Source organism: Petaurus breviceps, unplaced genomic scaffold, assembly GCF_028583685.1.
Source record: "Petaurus breviceps papuanus isolate PSGF00001 unplaced genomic scaffold, PetGlider_PUasm1.0 208, whole genome shotgun sequence".
Classification (NCBI taxonomy): domain Eukaryota; kingdom Metazoa; phylum Chordata; class Mammalia; order Diprotodontia; family Petauridae; genus Petaurus; species Petaurus breviceps.
The window spans coordinates 29,210,294-29,231,932 of NW_027185852.1; the positions used below are offsets into that span (position 1 = coordinate 29,210,294).

Here is a 21,639-nt window from a genome sequence, read left to right on the forward strand (position 1 = left end):
TTTCTTTCTTTCTTTCTTTCTTTCTTTCTTTCTTTCTTTCTTTCTTTTTGCTTTTTGGAGGGCGGAAGGTAGGGCAATTGGGGTTAAGTGACTTGCCCAAGGTCACATGGCTAGTTTTGTGTTGTGTCTTGAGGCTGTATTTGAACTCAGGTCCTCTCCTCTATTTTTTTCAATGATACTTTTGTCTCTGCTGGTTCTCCTCCTCCCTGTCTGACCGTTCTATCTTCATCTCCTTTGATGAATCTTTCTCCCACTCCTTGACTGGGCCTGTCCCCCAACACTCTATCCTAGGCCCTGTTTTCTTCTCCCTCTAACTCATCTTTCTTGGTGAACTCATGAGGCAGCATAGGATGGTAGAAGGAAGGCTTGACTTGGGAGCAGAAGATCCAGGTTCAAATCCCTGTGTGACCTTGGGCAAATCACTTAAACCTTTCTAGGCCTCAGTTTCTGTCAACTCTAAAATGAGGGAGATGGACTCCAGTGATCTAGCTTAAGGTTTATGATCCCTTGTCCTCTCTGCCAATGATTCCCAAATCTCTTTATCCAGCCTCCTCTACCCTGTGATACCAACACTGAGGGCTGAAGTACTTAGACTAGCCAGGTCAATGCCCCCATTTTATATATGAGGAGACTGAGGCCCATAGAGAAGTGACTTGCTCAGGATTTGACCACAGGCTGCATGTGGCAGGCTTCAGACCCAGCTCCTCTGACTCAGAAATAGGTTCTGTGTTTTCCCACCACAGCACACATTTCTGCTTAGATGTCATGCCCACAGCTCAGATCCAAGGGGGCCAAAAGGAAAGCAGCTCACTCATCATCCTCCATCTAATCTAAACTCAGACCTCTCAAGTTTCCTTATTTCTGGAGAGAGCAGAGGGCATTTGCTCTCCTCCCTGGTTTATAGGCTCCAAGCTTCCCCATGCCTGATACTTCCCTCTCCTTTGCCCCCCACATGCAAATGGATGCCAAGGTCCATGGAACCAATGAGCTGCCATCTCAGAACACTCGGGGGTTTTGAAGTCCAACCCTCTGCCTACCATAGCAACCCTGTCATCTGCATCCCCAGATGGGAGCGGGGAGAGAGTCCTCTGGTCTCCAGCCCTTCTGGTCACAGGGAAGCTCATTACCTGATGGTGGATTATTTCCCTTCTCCCTTCCCAATATTTCTAGGATCCTGTGATCATCTTTTCATCACCTCTAACCTGGACCACTCCCTACAGTCTATGCTTCCTGCTCTTCTCAAAGTGACTTTGTTGGGGGAGGTGGGATTAGGGGCTACAAGATGGAGCCCAGGCTAGTGCTTGAGTCATTCAAGGCCCTCAGCAATCTGCACCCAGCCTGCCTTTCTCCTTTCACTCCAGCCCACCTTCGTTGCTTCAGCTCAGCTCTAGTGTTCCCCTCCCTTCCTCAATTCCCCACAACAGAAGTTCTTCCTGCCCCTTAGGGGAGATAACCCTTCCCCAACCTCCCCCCTCCTCCAGCCCAGCCCAGCCCAGCCCACCTCTTCTCCTCCCTCACCCTCTCTCTAGTATCTGCCCCCAGCTCCTAGCCACATCCCCCAGCTCAGCAGAGAAGGCAGGGCCCATGGTTTATCCTCCTGGCTCCAGGAGCATGGGGGAAGGGGAGAAGGAGGAGGAAACAGAGCTCTGAGGGAAGATATGACCATGGAGTCAGGCCTCTGGCCCTTCTTTCCCCTTCCGTAAAACTAAGGGGCTGTACATGATGCTGTGAAGGACCCCTTCCACCTGACTCTGTAGGAGACCTAATCCAGGCTTTCCTGTTAGCATTCAGCATGCTAGCACTAATGTTGGCCAAGTCCCTGTGCCCTCAAGGCCTAAGTTTCTTCTAACAGTGATAATGGCATTAATTATAGTTCCCATTGCTTTAGAGATGGGAAGGCGGGCAGGTCAAGTTCAACAATCCCCATTTTACAGAAGAGGAAACTGAGAGGCTGTCAGAGCTAGAATTTGCCCTTTCCCAACTCCTAATTCTGAAATTCTCTTCCTCTTCTGTCTTGTCAGACTCTCTGATGTCAGAGGTTCCTACAGACCCTCCAGCTCTAAGAACAGGTTTCTGGGATTCCGTGGCTCTTGCCCTGAGGTGGGGAGCCAGCCCCTCCAGATTACCCGATTTGACTTTAAACCTTCGGCCCATCTTTTTCCCTCTTCACTCATACCGCCTGCCGTAGAGGTCAGAGCAGGCAAACTGAGCCCTGGGAGAAGGGTGTCGGGAGCTTCCCGATCCTCTGCCCCAAGGGATCTCACCTCGAAGAATCCCTCCCTTAGCCCCAGCCCCCAAGACTTACAAAGATGAGGAGGTTAAAGATAACCATGGTGACCTTCAGGAAGGTAAAGCAACTCATCTTGGCTCCTGGGGGCAGAGCAGGGGACGGTTAGGGGGTGGGTGGGGTGGCCCCTTCCCAGACCATCCCCCTTCCCTTCTGTTCCACCAAGCCCCAAGACCCCAGGGCCACCCCCGCCCTGCCCCAGCTCCAGCAGCTGCTCCCTCCTATCCCCTCACCTGGTCAGGCGTCCCGAAGGGCGGCAGCTGTAGTGGAGTCTAGAATGGGTGAACAGGCACACAGCAGCGAGTCAGGGGCTCGGACCCGGCACCTCCAGAAAACAGCTGGGACAGCGCGCAGAAGTATAGGAGATCCTGCTCTCTGGGGCAGCCCCGGCTCACCTGAGCATTCTCGCGCCTGGGGCCGCTTTTAATGGGCCCCGCCCAGGCCCGCCCCGGTCCGCCCCGGACAGCCCTGGGCCCCAGACCCTTGCTGCCCCCTACTGCCCCGGGCCGGAGACGCAGACCTGACCGGCCGGCCCCTCCAGCTGCCCCGAGCAAGGCGCGGGCTTCTCCTACGGCCAGTCCTGTCAATCGACAGCACTCAGCAACCGACCCATTGAGCGGAGGGGGAGATTGAGGTGTGTATGTGTGTGGGGGAGGGAGATAGTAGTGTGACCTAGGGCTGGTTGCTTCTCTTCTACCGGCTTCCTCAGTTTCCCTTGGTGGAAAAGGGCAGTTTGGGTCCGCATGACTGCTCCCGTCCCTCCCAACTCTGAGTCCTGAGGGCAGAAGGCCTCGTGGCCAAGCTAGACAGAATTTCCGTAGTCGGGAGAGGAAAATGGAAATCTAGAGTGGGACAACGACGAGCTTGAGGTCACACAGTGAGATCCCAGCAGGAGTGAGAAATGAGTCCTGTCCACTCCCATTGACCCCCCCCCCCCACTCAGTGGTTCCAAGCGAGAGACTTACTGGGCTCCTGGAGACACATAGGCACACAGAATCCTGTCCATCACCTCTTGTGGACACACTCAGTGATATACCACCCACCCACATTGACATCGATCTCCTCCCCCAAGATACAGATCCTCCAAACACACACTCCCCAGACCCCCTACTCAGACACACACAGATCCTACTTTGTCACCCCCCTGCATAGGTACATCGAGACATAGGATTCCACCTACCTAACATCTAATATACCACCTCCGTTTCTGATACCATTTCCCCTGTTACAGGCTTTCATCCCCTTACCCTTGTCAGTGGGTGTCCTGGCGCCAGTCTCTCCCTACTCCTGCCCATCCTCAATTCAGCTTCAAAGTGATTTTTCTAAATCACAAGTCTGACCTTGTCATCCACTATCAAAACCCTAGTGGGTCCCTAAGAGCAAATAAATATTTATATATAAATATGTATATGTACATATTTATATTTATGATTATAAATGTATGTTTATTATATATTTATTACATTTATTTATAATTATAAATACATAATTATCAATTTATTAAATAAATCATCAAATTAATTATTTAATTTTATTAAAATAATAATTATTAAATAAATTATAATATTTATATAATATATATAAAATCCTTCACAACCTGCGCCTCCCCCCCGCCCCCAGCCTTCCTACCCCTGACTCACACTTAAGTCTGTGATCCAGTGACACTGATTTCCTCACGCAGGACCCTCCCTGTGGCACTTAGAGCATTTTCACTGACTGTCCCTGATGTCTGGGCACTCTGTCTCCTCATTCTTGCCTCCTGGCTTCTCTCATTTCCTTCAAGTAGCAGCTAAAATCTCTTCTGAAAGAAATCCTTCATCATCCGGCAGACACTAGCTGTGCGACCCTGGACAAATCACTCCTCTTTCTGCCTCAGTTTCCTCAACTGTGAGTAGTAGTAATAATAACATCTACTTCCCAGTGTTGTAAGGATCAAATGAGCTATCATTGGTAACGTGCTTAGTGAGGTGCCTGGCACATAGTAGGCCTTTAATAAATCCTTCCTTCCTTCTTCCTCCCTCCCTCTCTTCTTTCCTTCTTCTCCCCTCAGTTCATTATCTCCAGTTTATCTGGTCCACAGTTTGCTTGTAGCTAGTTTGCATGTTGCTTCCCTCTTAGTCCAAGAGCCCCTCCAGGGCAAAGACTCTGCCTTTTTTCGTATCCCCAGCACTGTGTGCAGCTAAATAAATGCTTGTTGATTTGACTAGATACACTCAATATACACAGACACCGCCCCCCGCTCCCCCCGCCACAGCTCCACTCCCCCTCCAGACACCTTCCCCCGAAACATGCCACAGAGACCGCCCCCTTTTCCCTCTTCCCTCGGAGAGCTCCTCTCCTACTCCCGATACCCTCCCTATACACAGAGACCCAGTAAGACAGGGACAGATAGGGACACTCAAAGCCCCGGGGGTTACAGACAGGTGGTCAGCCATCAGCGCATGTCCATAAAAAAATAAGATGCAAGGATACACAGGAACCCCATTCCCACCCCCACACCCCCACCCCCAGCCGGCCACAGATGGAAGAGGTCACAGCTGATCCTTCAATGCACCTGAGGACACCTAAGGCGGAAGACACAAATGCCCCTCCTCTATTTGCCTGGCAAGTCAGCCTGGGCTGGGGATAGGGTGTAACATTGGGGGGGGGGATCCTGTGTCTCCTTGCACCTGCTTCTTATTTTTTTATTCTCTCCCCGGCCCCCCCCCCCCACCCCCCCACCCCCCACACATACATACTCCGCCCACCAAGTCTATCCAGGCCGACAGGAGGCGCCCAGATCCTGCAGATAACTAAGGGTGGCCACCCGTCCAGAGTGGCCCTCCACTGGCAGTCTGTGACCTTGTCTTCCTCGGAAAATTCCCGCCGCTCCCTACCGCACAGAGGAGCAAGGAGAATTCCTGATCCTGGCATTCCAGACCTCCCCAATCTAGCTCTACCCTAGAGAGGGTGCAGCCTTCTTTCGGATACCCCTCTTTAAGGTACAAACAATCAACCCACCAACAAGCATTGCTTAAGGCCCTCCAAGAGCCAGGCACAGAGCCTTAGGTAGGGACCCAGACACAAAGATGCCTCAGTCACCGACTTCTCGGGAGCTTAAAGAGGGAAATGAGTATTCACAGATAAGCAAAAGCTGGGCACGTGCAGATATGTGAATGATAATGGACAGGGTCATTGACAATGGAGGGGAATTCCTCTTGTTGAAGAAGGTACTGGTTCTGAACCTTCAAGGGAAGAGGGAGTGCATTCCTGACTTGGGGACCAGCCTGGGCAAAAGTAAGGAGGGGAGAGATAGTATGTGAGAATTAGTAGTTGCCCACTCTTGGCTGGAGCAGAGATTGGGTGAAGAAGAGTCTTGTAGAATCAACCTGGAAGGGAGGCAGGAGCCAGGTTGAGAACCTTAAGTGCCAACCAGAGGAATTTGGGTTTTATCCCAGAGGTGTGGGAGTCCAAGGAAGTCTTTGGAGGAGATGATTTGGTAGGACCTGTGCTTAAGGAGAATCACGTTGGCAGAGGAGTGGAGGAAAGAATGGAATGGAGACAGACTCGGGACAGGTAATTGTAATAAATAGAACAGGTGAGAAGTATTGAGTGCCTGGATTAGGGTGGTGACTTTGTGAATGGATTCAAGAGGTGCCGTGGAAATTAAAATGATAAGGTTAGAGGATCAGAGGTGTAGAGGACTTTGGAGGTTGAATTCAACCTCCTTTTTTCACACGGGAGGAAACTCAGGCAGCCAGAGGGTGAGTGACTTGTGACTTAACACAGATAGTAAGTGTCTGAAGTGGGGACTGCAGAAACAGCCTTCTGTCCACATTACCTCTCAATATGGCGACTACCTGAATATGGGAGGGGAGGGTGTCAAGTCTTGAAATAAGTCAAAGCCATGAGTTGCGGAATAAAGTGTTTTTAATTGAGGTAACATAGTAACAACCCTACCACCCTGGGGATGTCCCACCAGGGCAGACCACAATGGATTTCCCAACTCCAAGGAGAAGGCATACCTTTAGCAGAAGGGGGTTTGGGTAGTGTGAGGGAGCAAGACCTGGTTATGAGACCCCCATGACCTCTGGCAATCCAGGCAAAGAAAACCACTTCATTCTGGCTATTTTGCCCTTCATGAGGTAAGTCCCAACAGAATGGGACAAGGGCATTAGCAACAGATTCAGCTGAAGCTTCTTTCTTTTACGAGGTAAAATCTTGCAGGGTTTGGGGGGAATTCAGGGTGTGGATCATTAAGGGAGTGGCAAGTAACATTTGGTATCAACAATTTCATTTTCTGTTGGGGGAATGATGAGTTGAGGATGATGTTCTTTGGAAGAGAAGCAGGAGGTGGTTCCATCATTTTCAGTCATGTCTGACTCTCCATGACCCCATTTGGGGTTTTCTTGGCAAAGATACTGGAGGGGTTTGCCATTTCCTTCTTCAGCTCATTTTGCAGATGAGGAAACTGAGACCAACAGGATTAAGTGACTTGCTCAGGGTCACACAGGAAGTGTCTGAGGCCAAATTTGAACTAAGGAAGATGAATCTTCCTGACTCCAGACCCAGCACTCTGTGCACTGTGGCAGCACCTAGCTGCCCAGGAGCCAGAAGACTTGATTCAAGTTTGGATAGACTTTGGTAAGTTTGGTAATACAGTGGAAAATGGAATCAGGATTTGTGTTGTGTGACTTTAGTTTCATCTATAAGAGAGGATTAGACTAGATATCCTCTGACTACCTTCCTATCCCATGAGTTTGGGACTGGGAGCTTCCAGATTCATAGAGAGAAGAAGGATTCAGGCGAATCAAAGAAGTCAGTCGATTCACAGTGCTTAGCACATAGTAGGTGCTTGTGAGTGATAGAATAGTTGGTTGTTGTCCTTCATTCTTGAAGAGGACTAAAATGACATTACTATGTTGGGTCAAATACATTGTGTCTGTGATTGTGACCGATTTGATCAATACTAGCTCAGAAGGCTTTACCACAGATTGGGCACAAACAGTCCATGTGAACATCTGGAGTGAAGATGTTTCTAAACTGACACATCTCAGTTTTTTTTTAGCTCCAAAATGCTGCTTCCTTTGTAGAGCACAGGGCCTTCTTTGAGTCGGGCACACGGTGCTAGGTTGTCCTTTGCAGTGTCTTCCATGACATGCAATCGATTCCAGAGAATGGGTAAATGGATGGGTGAGTGAATGAAGAAATGAATGAGTGGGGGCAGCTAGGTGGCAAAGTGAATAGAGCACTGGCTCTATTATAATAATATAATAGAACCCTGGAGTCTGGAGGACCTGAGTTTGAATCCGACCTCAGATGCTTACACTTACTAGTTGTGTGACCTTGGGCAAGTCACTTAACCCCAACTTCCCAGCCTTCCCCCCTCCAAAAAACAAACAAAAAAAGATACCTTAAGAAATGAATGAGTGGAAGAATAAATCTTTTAGCTTTCTTTTATGCGTAATCTTCCCGGTTAGAATGTAAGCTCCTAGAAGGCAGGGACTGTTTCTTTTTGCTTGTATTTGTTTCCCTAGCACTTAACACATTTCCTGGCACATAGTATGCACTTAATAAATGCTTATTGACCCTCTAAATGAATAAATGAACAAGGAAATGAAGGAATAAATTGAATGAATGAGCAAGTAAATGGATGAAGAAATAAATGAATCTCTCTTACCACCTTATTTGAAAAGAGGGGGATGAAAATAAAGATACGAAAAGCTGAAGAGGACAGGATAGAAGGAAATACATACTTAACAGTCATAATTGGGAATGGGAATGGGATGAATTTGCCCATAAAAGAGAAAAGGAGAGCAGAGTAGATTAGAAAACAGAATCTAACAATATATTGCTTACAAGAAATACACTTAAAAAAATAAAGATTTGCATAAAATAAAAATAAGAAGCTAGAGAAAAATTTTTTATGCTTCAGTTAACTCAGATAAGCAAGAATAACAATCATAATTTCAGATAAGACTGAAGCTGGTCAATCAATAAACATGTATTAAACATCTACTATGTGTCAAGCCCAGTCCTAAACACTGAGGTTGTAAATAAAGAAAGGAAGGAAGGAAGGAAGGAAGGAAGGAAGGAAGGAAGGAAGGAAGGAAGGAAGGAAGACAGTTCCTGCCCTCAAGAAACTTATGTTATTGGGGCAAGACAATACACACAAGGAAGAGGGGAGGAGAGGTGGAGAAGGGCCTGGTGGAAAAGTCAGAGAAATCCCAAAGTAGTGCTGCCAGGTGAGAAATGAGAAATCTGAGCTGAACTCTATGCTTAAATGGAGGATTTGGAGTTTATGGCTTCATTCTCCAGTAAGAGAGACAGAAGGTAGGACGAACGTGCGTGCCCCAGCCTTCGGCCTCTCTTTCTGGTCTCCATCTTTGCCCCGGCGTAAGCAGGACTAGTGCGTCCCAAGTGGCCGCCATGCAGCTGTTCGTCCTGCACACCCTTGAGGTGACCGGGTGGGAGACCGTCGCCCAGATCAAGGCCCATGATGGAGGTCATCGCCCCCGAGGACCAGGTCCTGCTTCTAGGAGGCTCCCCGCTGGAGGATGAAGCCATATTAGGGCAGTGCGGGATGGAGCCCCTGTCCACCCTGGAAGTGGCTGGCCAGATGCTAGGAGGTGAAGTCCATGGCTCTCTGGACCGAGCTGGAAAAGTGAGGGGGCAGACTCCCAAGGTGGCCAAGCAGGAGAAAAAGAAGAAGAAGACTGGGCATGCTAAGAGGAGGATGCAGTACAACCGATGCTTTGTCAACGTAGTGCCCACCTTTGGCAAGAAGAAGGGCCCCAATGCCAACTCCTAATCCCCTGGTACTTTGTCTCCAATAAAGCCGCTATGAATCTAAAAAAAAAAGAGAGACAGAAGGTGGTGATAAGATAAAGTACCAAGGCTAATGGTACTATAAATATAGATATGATAAGGACACAAGCAAGGAAAGTTCATTATGTTTAAAGGCACTGTAGATAACAATAAATATTGTTGCTTCATTTTTACCCAGAATAGCATAGCATGTAAGTACTTAAAAGAAAGATTAATCAAATAGGAAGACATATGTAGTAATACTGTAATAGTGAGAGATCTAAATGTACCGTTTTCAAAATTAGATAAATCTAACCAAAAGATGAACAAGAAAGATGGTGAGGACCTGAATAGAACTTTAGGAAAAATTAGAGATGATAGGTCTCTAGCAATTAATGAATGAAAGTAGAAAACTGTACACACCACCTTTACAAAAATTGGCCATGTATTGGGGCATAGAGGCCTAACTAAAAATGTAGAAAAGCAGAAATACTCAACATATCACTTACTGGTCACAACAGAATAAAAATTATATATAGTAAAGGGTCCTTGAGGAGAAAATTAAAACCTAATTGAAACTAAATAACATAATTCTAAAGAACTGGTGGATTAAATAATATTTAAATACAAACAGTAAAAATATTATTAAAGAAATTACAATAATGAGACAACATATAAAAATTTATGGAATATAGCTAAGGCAGTCCTTATGGAAAATTTATCTCTAAATAAATATATTTTAAAGAAATAAATACCACCCTTTCATCATTAAAAGAAAGGACAAATCAATGGATTGAGCACACAGCTAAAAAAAACTTGAGTAACAACACATAAAGAAAGCCCAACTAAGCCACAAAGTAGAAATTATGAAAATTAAAGAAGAGGTTAATAAAATTAAAAGAAAAAAGCCAATCCTATTGAATAGATAAATAAATGTAGGAATGTTTTTTTTTGGGGGGGGGAATGTAATGGGGATCTGGCACATGCTCACAGTGCCTCAGGTGGTGTGTGTCTCCATGTGGAAGACTCTAGAGAGCAGATGGCATCTCTCCACTTGAGAGCTGCTTCTGGGGGAATCATGACATGTAAGGGCAGTGTTTTAGAGAGACAGTGGAGCATGTGTGGACATTCTGTAACTGTTTCCAGTTGACTAACCACATAGTCCAGAGGAACCTTTTTCAACTGGCTGTGTAGTCAGAACTGTCCAAAAGGTTTGAGCCACCATTGTCGATGTCTTTACTTTTATTATCTTCAGCTGAACCCTGGTCTTATGAAGGGTTAGCCCATGGTGGAAGGGGAAGATCTATGGAGAAGAGAAATAGGACTTTCTTAGTCCTCTCATTTATCCTCTTCTATTCTAGGTAGAGGAAGTGGAGCACCCATGCCTTGGGAATCGAGAAATCAGAATTCAGCCTGGGTGTTGCAACAACCCAATACTGATGTCCTAAGGAGCAAGGAGTAAACTTTGGGACTGACCTTCAGCAGTCGCTGGAAATATCCAGTGGTGATGCTGCCTTTTGATGTGAACTTGGTGGGACCAAAGCTACATAGGAATTGAGCTAAGTTCTGAGCCTATTCCCTCAGAGACAGATACAGTATAGAGGAAATGGCGCCCTAGAGGTATTGGGGAGAATGCTGCTTTTGTTCTTGCCTCACATTACCTGACATTAAGTGGCTAAATGAAATTAAAGGCGCTATTCAATGGCCCCTAACAAATGGGGTGAACATTGTTGGTGGTAACTTAGCAGAGGGCAGTGAAGGAAGGCTGCCCATAGACCCTACAGGGACCCTAGAGTCCTAAGATGGATGGAGCAGACCTGATTCTGGGAGGGAGGGCTGGAGCATCCCCATTATATGTAGGATTTCTCCCTGGAAGTCAATCACCACCAGACATGAATGAAACAAACACAATCAAGCAAAGCCAGTTTAGTCCTTGTTGAAGTTGTTGACCTTTCTAAGCAGCCAACTGAAAAAAGTGTGCTGCCAATCCTAGGTAGCCAAGCAGAATTACTACGCTTGATCCACAATCTCCCCAAGGCATTTACCTTACTCGTCACATTTCTCCTGGAAGTGGCATCCTAGCATCCTCCATGTGGAAACACACCATCTGCTCCTCAGTGTCCTCCAGGAGGCACTCTCTAAGATTCTCTGCCATGTTCTCTGCTCATGTTACTAACAAAACAGAGTTCATCTAATTTTTTTTAAAGAGAGAGGTAGACCAAGTTCATATAAAAAATGAAAAGTAATTTGTGACAATTGAGAAAATATGGGAAATTATCAGAAATTATTTTGCACAATCATATTCCAATAAAAATGATAGATGGGTGGCTAGGTGGCACAGTGAATAGAGCACCAGCCTGGAATCAGGAAGACCTAAGTTCAAATCTGGCATCAGACACTTAACACTTACTAGCTGTGTGACCTTGGGCAAGTCACTTAACCACAATTCCCCTGCCTTTCCCCCTCTAAAAAAAAAACCCAAAAACCAAAACAAGAATGTTTTAAAAAAATGTTTAAAAATGACAGAGTGCATGAAGACTTACAAAAATATCAAACAGGTTAACAAAGGAAGAAATAGACTATTTCACTCCCAATAACTCATTTTTATTTTATTTTCAGGTCCAAGTTCTCTCCCTTCCTCTTCACATTCCTCACTAAGAAGGTAAGAAAAATGAAACCTCTTACAAATATGTGTAGTCATGCAAAAATAATTACCACATTATCCATATCTAAAATTGAAAGAAAAAGAAAGAGAAGGAAATATGCACATCTGTACTCCGAGTCCATCATTTCTCAGTCAGAGGTGGATTGCACGTTTCATCATCATTTCTTTGGAATTATGGTGGGTTATTGTGTTGATAAGGATTCTTAAGTCCTTCAAAGCTGATATCTTTACAACTGTGTTATTTTTTTTGGAGGGAGGAAAGTAGGGCAATTGGGGTTAAGTGACTTGCCCAAGGTCACATGGCTAGTTTTGTGTTAAGTGCCTGAGGCTGTTTGAACTCAGGTCCTCCTGACTCCAGGGCTGATGCTCTATTCACTGTGCCACCTAGCCATCCCACAAATGTGTTATTAATGTATAAATTGTTCTCCTAGTTTTGCTCACTCACTTTGCATCAGTTCATAGAAGTCTTCCCAAGTTTTTCTGAAGCCATCCCCTTCATCATTTCTGAAAGTCCAATAGTATTCCATCACATTCAAATATCATGCTGTCCAGTCATTCCTCAATTTACAGGCATCCCCTCAATTTTCAATTCTTTGCCACTGCAAAAAGAGTTGATTTAAATATTTTTGTACATATGGATCCTTTCCCTCTTTCTTCAGTCACTTTGGGGTGTAGACCTAGTACCAATATTGATAGCCAAAGGGAATGCATGCACAGTTTAAAAGTTTTTTGGGTAGAGTTTCAAATTGCTTTCCAGAATAGCTAGAGTTCATTGTTCTATTAACAATGCATTAGTATATCTGTTTTCTCACTTCCCCTCCAGCATTTGTCATTTTTTTTTCTTTTTTGTCATTTTAGTCAATCTGATGGGATGAAGTGGTACTTCCCAGTTATTTCTATTTGTATTTCTCTAATTATTACTGATTTAGAGTGTGTTTTTAAATAGGGCTATTGATACCTTGGATTTCTTCCTCTGAAAACTGCCTTCATAGCCTTTGACCATGTATCAATTGGGGAATAGCTTTTATTTTTATAAATTTGACTCAGCTCCCTATAAATTTGAGAAATGAAACCTTTGTCAGAGAAGTTTGCTACACAGATTCTTACCCCCCCCAATTTCCTGCTTCTCTTCTAATTTTGGATGAATTGGTTTTGTTTGTGCAAAAAACTTTTTAATTTTTATGTAGTAAAAATTATTCATTTTACCTCCTGTGAACTTCTCTATATCTCCTTTGGTCATGAACTCTTTCTCCTATTCACAGATCTGACAAGAAATAGATTATTTAGATAACACAATAACTGAAAAAGAAATTGAACAAGTCAGGATAAGATGGATTTACCAGAGAATTATATGAAAAATTAAAAGAACAATAAGTTCCAATATTATATAAACTATCTTCAATAATGTATTGTTTAGTAATTTTCAGTCATGTCTGACACTTTGTGGCCTCTTTTGGGGTTTTCTCAGCAAAGATACTGAAGGTGTTAGCCATTTCCTTCTCCAGCTCATTTTACAGATGAGGAAACTGAGATCAACAGAGTTAAGTGACTTGTTCAGGGTCACACAGCTAGTAAGTATCTGAGGCCATATTTGAACTTAGGTATTCCTGACTTCAGGCCTGGCATTCTATCCACTGTGCCATCTCCCTGCCTGTTTTCAATAATAGGGAAAGAAATTTTTTCCCCAAATTCCCTATAATAAATGTGGTCCTGATACCTAAACCAGGGAGAGACAAAATAGAAAAATATATATAGATTATTATCATTTATCATATATTACAAATTATTATTAATGTATTAAATAGTATTATAGATCATCATGGCAAAATTTTTAAATAAAATATTGGCAAATAAGCTACAGCAACATATTAGAAAGATTAGACACTATGCTAGATTGAATTTACATCAAAGTTGGGTCAACATAAAAAAGACTATAAATATAATTGTTGTGAAGAGAATAAGAGCAAGATGAGATCTGGTTTTTAGATAAATTTAGATGTGGATTTATTGATCAAGCACGAGACTGCCTGGAGTATACACTCAAACCAGGCTGCCCCGAATTGGGGTACAGGCAATGCTTATAAAGGCAAAAACCACAATTGGGGAGGGGAGCTAGCATAAGCAATGACACACAGAAGTCAAGAACAGCCATTGGTTGGATGTATAACTCAGGGCTAATTTGGAAATCATGGTGAAACATGTGACAGGGGTCCCTCCTAGAACAGGGTGGAGGGTACAGGGTGGAGGGCACAGGGGGAGTGGAATTTCCAGAACAGGCTGGGATCATAGAACGGGTCAGGGTCCTGTTCTGGGTAAAGGGTGTGGGGGACCTTGCTCGGTTATCATCCCCAAACAGGGTGGTCTCTTGCATGGGATAGACTTGCCCCATGATCTCTATATATACTTGCACCATAACCCTTATATGAAATGCTGCTTCAAGGCTTACTTATTTAGGGAAGTACTAACTTAGGGAAAAGATAAGGGAGCCAGGGACTATGCCCTGGGTGATTCACTTTTACCCAGGACTACGCCTTTAAGCTGTTACAAGCGGTTACAGGGTTTAGGATAAAGACAAAGACAAATAAAAGGGGGCTTAATGGTGGGCTCCAAATCAGGTGGCATGTGATTTGTGTTACCTTACAACATAATAAATCATGTCAATAATAAAAAAATGACATGGTAATAACCATAGACTTTGAAAAGGCTTTTTGATAAAATCCAACTCCCATTTCTGTTCAAACACACACACACACACACACACACACACACACACACACACACACACCCCAAAATAAAACCACCAACACTAGAGAAAGCATAGGAATAAAATGGACATTTACTCATTATACTAAATAATATCTATCTGAAACCAAGATTAAATATGTACAAAGAGAGTCTGGTCCATACTCAAATCATTTGAATGGCATTCTTCTACCAGGAGGACACTAGTGAGTTGCTTCTGGGAGAATTATGGGATGTAAGTGCCTTGGAGTGATTGGAACATGGACAGACATTCTGGTCAGTTAGCCCAAGTGGCAAAGGGAATAATCTTTGATTGGTTTTGGGTACATTCAGAAAGGCCCTTTTGCCCTCTCTTTGTTGCCTTTTGATTCTCTTTACCTTATTGTCATCAATTGACTTTGGTTGGTGTGATGGTGTCTGAAAGAGACCATACTATAAGGGGAAGGATTGTAGTAGTCTTCTTCCTCTGAGACCATATGACCTCTGAGAAATGGGCTTTCCTTGGCCTTTTTGCCCATTCTTTTCTGTTCTGGGTATAAGGAGTAAAGTTTCCAACACTGGGAATTTCAAAGGTCAGAGTAGTGGGCCATAGGGATTTAGGAGTCAGAATCCAGGCCAGATTTGACAGCCAACATAGCATGGATGCCCTGAGGAACAAGGAATGGCCCTTTAGGATTCCAGCTTAACATAAAAACTCATCTAGCAGTGATTCTGCTTTTGGATGTGAACTTGGCAAGGCTTATACTGTGTAGGAATTGAGTTAAATTGAACCTACTCTTCCCAAAGTCTGAGGGGAGATTATGATCCTAAGGTATTAAAGGGTGGGAATATTTGTATTTTGTTCTTGCTGTATCCTTTTTAAAAAATTTTCATTATTTATTTATTTATTTTTAAAGCAATTGGGGTTAAGTAACTTGCTCAAGGTTACATGGCCAGTTATTTCTGGGTGTGGTGCTAAGTATCTGAGCCCAGTTTTGATCCCCAGGTCATCCTGACACTGGGGCCGGTGCTCTTACTCGTGCTGTATCCTTAAAGTAATAACATTTTGCAAAAGCTACTTGACATTAGATAGTTAGATGGAACTGGGTTCCACTAGTCACTGGCTCCCTAAAAGATGGAGGGAACCCAAACAGTGGGAGTTCAAGCTCATAGCAGAGAAAAGACACACTTCTGAACCTCTCAGATATCTGAAAACCTGGAGGAGAAGGTGTGACCTGTTTTCAAAGCCTAGCCTTGAGAGAGTAGAGCAAGAGAGTATATGTTGCATGTAATGGGGGAAAATTAGAAGCCTTTCTGAATGAGATCAGGGTAAAACCAAGACGTCCATTATCACCACCACTATTTAACATAGTCCTAGAAATGTCCTACAGCAATAAGACAGGAAAAAGAAATCAAAAGAATAAGCATAAGCAAAGAGAAAATGAAATTGTTACTTTTTCTACAGATGATGTGATGATTTACTTAGAAAACCATAAAGAAGAGTTTTGAAATAATAACTTCAGTAAAATTGGAAGATATAAAATAAATCCACATAAATCATCATTATTCCTGTATATTGCCAACAAAATTCAGCAGGAAGAATTAGAAAGAAAAATCTCATTTAAAGTAACTATAGAAGCTATAGAATATTTGGGAGTATACTTACTAAGACATGTCTAGGAACTATATGTATCCAACTATAAAACACTTTGCAGAAATTAAGACAGACCTCAAAAACTGAAGAAATATTAAATGTTCTTGAGTCAAAATAATAAAAATGACAATACTACCTAAATTAGACACTTATTCAGTATCATACCAATCAAACTACCAAAGTATTATTTTATAAAGCTAGAAAAAATAATGACAAAATGTATAAGGAGTAATAAAGGATGTTTCTCAAGGGTAATAATGAAAAGGAAATGGAAAGGAAGGGATTTTTATCAGAATCGGATCTCAAATTGTAGTACAAAGCAGTTACATGTTAAAAAAAATGTTTTGGTATTGGTTAAGAAATAGAGAAGCTGTGTGACCTTGGGTAAATCACTTAATCCCAACTGCCTTGCCTTCCCCCCTTAAAAAAAATAGATTTTCAGATTAGATACACACCATACAGAACCAAACAAACACAGTAGCAGTAGTCAATAACCCAAACACCCCAGTTACTGGGAGGAAGAAGGACTTGCTATTTGACAAAAACTTCTGGGAAAACTTGAAAGTACTTGGGCAGTTATACCAGCATCTCACACTATATACCTAGATAAACTTCAAGTGGCTCCATGACTTAGATATAAAAGATGTCAGCATAAGTAAATTAGAAGTGCAAGTTTTTTACCTTTCAGATCTGTGGTTAAGGGAAGACTTCATGACTAAACCAATGATTAAATGGTTAAATTAAGTAAGACAAAATAGATGACTTTGTTTATACAAAATTGAAGTTTTTTGCACAAACAAATCTCATGCAGTAAAAATGAGAAGGGAGACAGGGGAAAAAATCTTTGCTGCAAATTTCTCTGGAAAACTTCTGATATCCAAGATATATGACGAATGGATTCAAGCTCATAAGACTTAAGATTCATTCTCCAAAAGATAAACGGTCAAAGGATATGAACAGGTAATTTTCAAAGAAAGAAATCCAAGCTATTAATAACTATGTAAAAAAAGTTGTAACTCGCTAATAAATGTTATTTGGTCATTTTCAGTCATGTCTTACTCTTCTTGACCCCATTTGGGGTTTTCTTGGCAAAGATATTGGAGTGGTTTGCCATTTCCTTCTCCAGCTCATTTTGTAGATGAGGAAACTGAGGCCAACAGGGTTAAGTGACTTGGCCAGGGTCACACAGCTAATAAGTGTCTGCAGTCAGATTTGAACTTAGGAAGATAGTCTTCCTGACTCCAGGCTAGACATGTATCACACTGCATCACCCAGATACCCACTAATCAGTGGAGAAATGCAAATTAAAGCAATTCTGAGCTTCTACCTCATACTCCTCAGACCAGCAAAGATAATAAAGAGGAAAATGATAAATGCTGGAGGGACTGTGGGGAAATAGGCACATTACTGCCTTGTTGGTGGAGTTGTGTCGTGGTCCTGGTGATGAATCTAAAAACACAGAAGGAGGCATGTACTTTTGGACATAGTCAATGTGGGAATTTGTTCTGCTGGACCCTGTGTATTTATTGTGAGGTTTTGGCTTGTTTGTTTAATTGTTTAATGGGGAGTGAGTAGAAGAGAGAGATAATAAATGCTTGTTAAAAAAAAATAATGCATGGGAGTAAGTGAATGAAGGTGTGAATTAAGAAATGGGTGTGAGTGAGTGAGCAAATGAGCTAGATGTGTGAGTGAAGGTATGTGGGAATGAATGAAGTTCCTCTGGTCCGAGGGTTGGGGGGCAGGGAGCTTCTCCAGATGACTAGTTGGGTGCAATCCAACCCCATGGCAGGGGGTTGGCCAAGATGACCTTGGGAGAGGTTGAGCAGTTTAGCTGGAGGGATGGGCCAGAGTCACTTTCCCCGCCCATCCTTTATGTAGGCAGCCCCCGTGTCATAGACCCCACTGTGGCCCCTGCTCTAGCAATGCCTGAGAAGGTAGTTGCTGGAAACTGTTGGCCTGGATGGGCCCTCTACACCCTGCCCGTGCCCCCCGGCCCTGGGGGCTGGGCTCCCGCTATCCCAGCCAAGGCCTGGGCCGGCAGAGTTTTCGGCTTCGACGCCTCCAACTGAGAGCAGCCCCCCAGAGAATGTTCAAGCCGAGCCGGCCAAGGTACCGGACCCAGCGTGGGAACAATCCCAATTTATTGGCTCCTAGAACCAGCCTGTGGCTCCTTCCTCATCAGCCCCTAGGTCTGTGAGGGCCTGGGATGGCTGGGCTGTGGAGGGATGGAGGGAGGGAGAGAGGGAGGGACAGACTGACAGACGAATGGGGAAGGGAAGGAGGCAGGAGGGATGGTAAGGACAGACAGGTTCCTAGTTTATGTACCCATGACCTACATCTTGGCACATCCAGGGAGATACTCAGAAGGGACCTTGGAGATCAGGGGATTGGATCAGATTTAGAGCTAGAAGAAAGACCTTATGAGAGAGACCAGTTAGTTAAACATACTTCCCCCCCCCCTCTTATTTTACAGAAATTTTACAGGAAATTGAGGTCCAGAGAAGGGAAGAGATTGGTCCAACGTCATATAACAAGTAAGTAGCCAAGCTGGGATTCAACTCAGGGCTCTGTCCTCTTTCCCAGGAATATCCCTCCCCCCCAACTGCCATTTTAGCATTTTCTTCCCAGATCTCCCAGGAGACCCTACACTAATGCCAATGGGGGGACCCCTGGGGCTGGTGACCCCTGAACAGTTCTAGGACAAGATGGCCTGTGTGGGTGTAGGAGAGAGGCGGAGGGGCTTGCCAAAGCTGAAAGTAGGAGGCAGCGCATTTCAGAAGTGTCTTTGGGGTTGGGGCTGGGCAGGTGGAGGACCTGGTCATCCATTTATAGAGTCCTCCCTGCTCAGAGAATCTGCCTGCCTCAACTCACCTTTGCCAGGAAGTCTTTCCTGACAACTTAGGTTCATGCCAGGTTAGGTTCCTCCGCCCTTGTTACCCTCTCAGAGCCAAAGGCCCAGCTGAGATCTGAATTCAGAGCCTCCCAGCTCCCAGACCAGGCCCCTTCTCCCATTCTGAGTCTCTGCAATCCCTCCAGCACCCTTCCCCTAGACCCCCAGCACCATTCTTGGGGTTTCTGGACCCCACTGACACAGCTTTTTTTTCTTATCCCTCTTGGGCCTAGCCTTGCTGAGCAGCCTCAGACAAGTCCCTTTTGTTTATCTAGAAAGGGAAGGATTTGAATTAGATGGTCTCCAACAGCCTTTTCAGCTTTGACTTTCCATTGACTTTCCAATGGAGTCATTCCTTGACTCCAAGTCCCTGGTCTGAGAGGCGTACACAGTCCTACCCTGGGGAGCCCCTGATCTGAGAGGGGACACATCCCTGCCTTGGGGAACCCCTGGTCTGAGAGGATACAGCCCTGCCCAGAGAAGCAAGAGCCCAGCCTTAAAGGGGAGACATAGCCTTTTCCAGGGAGCCCCTGATCTGAGGAGAATAGCCCTGGCCTCCAGGAAACCCTGGTCTGAGTGGGTTTGCAACATTGCTATGGCCGGGGTTTCGGGGGGCGGGGGGAAGGGAAGGAAAGCCCCAGAGACTGGGGCAGTCACTTAGAGACTTCCCGAAAGTAACAGAACCTCTCTTTCCCTCCCTCCATCCCTGCCCCCTTCTCTCCTCCAGCCTTTAGACAAGTGGATCATTTGGAGAGATTGCTCTTCCTCTGAGGGGAGACCCCTTGTTCTGGCCACCCAGAAACCAGCCTTAGAGCAACCATTGAGTATGTCTGCTTCAGCCTTGTTGGTCTCCGCTTCCTTATTTTCTTTGGGGGTGATTCAGGGAGCACAGGGCTGAACTGTAGGCTTTCAGATTCGGAGAGGAACTCAAGGCTACCCCAGCCAGCTACCCAGCTTACAGAAAAGGAAACTGAGGCCTGGAAGAGGTTGCTCAGGGAGGCAGTGGCCAAGCCTGGCCTTATTATCCCAGGGCCTCTGACTTCTGAGCACTTGCTCTTCCTCCAGGGTCTTGGGATACTTGCTGGTGGCCAGCATGAGCTCCACCAGTAGCAGGAACTGGGACCCTAGAGCAGAAGCAGGAGCTGGCAGCCCCCGCAGCAAGTGGGAGTGTGCTGTTTGTCCTTCCCTGAGCAGGAGCAGAGGCTGCCACTGCTGTCCCCTCTGGTGCAGTCAGGCCAGAAAGACTAGCTGGAGGAGGAGGAAATGAGGGAGGGAAGCTAAGGAACAAGCATTCCAATTTGGGAGAGGAGGGGGACCAGGGGGACTGAAGGCCAGCTGCAATCAGCCTGCATGCCTGCAGAGCTCAGTTTGGGAATTCCCCAAGGTCCTCTGTTCACCCACCTGGAGTGTTGTCCTGTCTTCCAGGAGGCCTCATTCACAGCATCATAGGGACAGCGGAATCCGCCAAGTCCAACCCTATCATTTTACATATGAGGAAACTAAGGCACAGGGTCACCCAGCAAGTAAATGTCCAAGGAGGGATTCGAACCCCGATCTTCCTGACTCCAAACCCAGAGCTCTGTTCAGTCATTCCAGCCATAGTTTTCAAGGGAGGAACAGGGTGTCTAGGAACATAGGGACAGGGAGAGAATTGTCTGGGGTTGATGCTAGCCAATGTCTGTGTGTGTGATGAGAGCCATGACTGGACTGTCCTGAGACTTAGAAAAAGTGACTAGACTGGAGAGGCCAGGCAGTGACAGGGGGTGTCAGTGAATTGTGGGGTTCTGCCCAGACCAGAGAAGGGCTCCTTTGGAGGTCAGAGAGAGAGAAAGGGGATGGACCAGAGCCCTGGCTTGGGAGCCCTGGGTTTTTCCTATCTAGATCACTGTGTATGACCTGGCTCTCCACTCCCTGCCCTTTTGATGGAGAAGAAGGGAAACTGAGCTTACCAGCTCTGACTCATGGGAACTCCCCCCTGCCCAAACATAATAACAGCTCACATCCAGGAAGGGGGGGGGGGGGGGGGGAAGTGACTTGTCCAAGGTCTAGAAGTATGTGAGTGAGTGCATGGCAGATCCCAAGTCTCCTGACTCCCAGGCCGGCACGCCTTCTTCTTCCTCTGGGGCCTTGCTAGCAAACATGTCAGCCATGTTTTCTGAGGCAGAAAGGAGAATGAGGACACCCTTAGGGAAAGTCCTGGGGAGCTACTGTGTTTCCCCGATAATAAGACACTGTCTTATTAATTTTTTTTGGAAAGAAAAACACCAGAGGGCTTATTTTCAGGGGAGGGCTTATGTTGTCCTGCCTCAGCTCTCCTCCGCGGCACTGCTCTCAATGGCGCCAACAAGCAAATCACTGGGGAAGAACAGGATGACGCGCTCACTGCTGCAGCTCCGATTGGAGGCGTAGCAGAGTCAGGCATGCGTTTGACGGGGGGGGGGGAGAGACGGTGCATAGGGCTTATTTTCGGGGGAGGGCTTATTTCGGGATAGGTCTTATTATCGGGGAAACACGGTACTTTGGACTCTCTGTCCCAAAGTCTGGCCTCACAGGGTCTGAATAGGGCTGGTCATTCTGGGCTCTGGACTGGCTACCCCTTCTCCCCACACACAGTGAGCCTGGGCCCAGGGCCTCAA

The 21,639-nt window shown here is 45.3% G+C and overlaps 2 protein-coding genes and 1 pseudogene across 2 annotated transcripts in view; 1 reads left to right on the forward strand and 2 right to left on the reverse strand.

Moving 5' to 3' along the window:
- LOC138165382 (tetraspanin-1-like) overlaps positions 1-2,672 on the reverse strand; it is a 10,500-nt gene extending 7,828 nt beyond the window's left edge. Inside the window, exons 1-2 of the mRNA XM_069093656.1 lie at positions 2,521-2,672; positions 2,306-2,370 (exon numbers count right to left, since the gene is read on the reverse strand). Of these exons, the coding sequence (XP_068949757.1) occupies positions 2,306-2,362 (57 nt within the window). The 5' untranslated portion in view covers positions 2,363-2,370; positions 2,521-2,672. The remainder of the gene's footprint in view (positions 1-2,305; positions 2,371-2,520) is intronic.
- The window catches only part of LOC138165389 (cytochrome b-c1 complex subunit 6, mitochondrial-like), a 290,341-nt gene that overhangs the window by 100,669 nt on the left and 168,033 nt on the right, over positions 1-21,639 (reverse strand). The gene's annotated exons all lie outside the window — the stretch shown is intronic.
- Positions 8,693-9,138, forward strand: LOC138165215 (ubiquitin-like FUBI-ribosomal protein eS30 fusion protein; annotated as a pseudogene).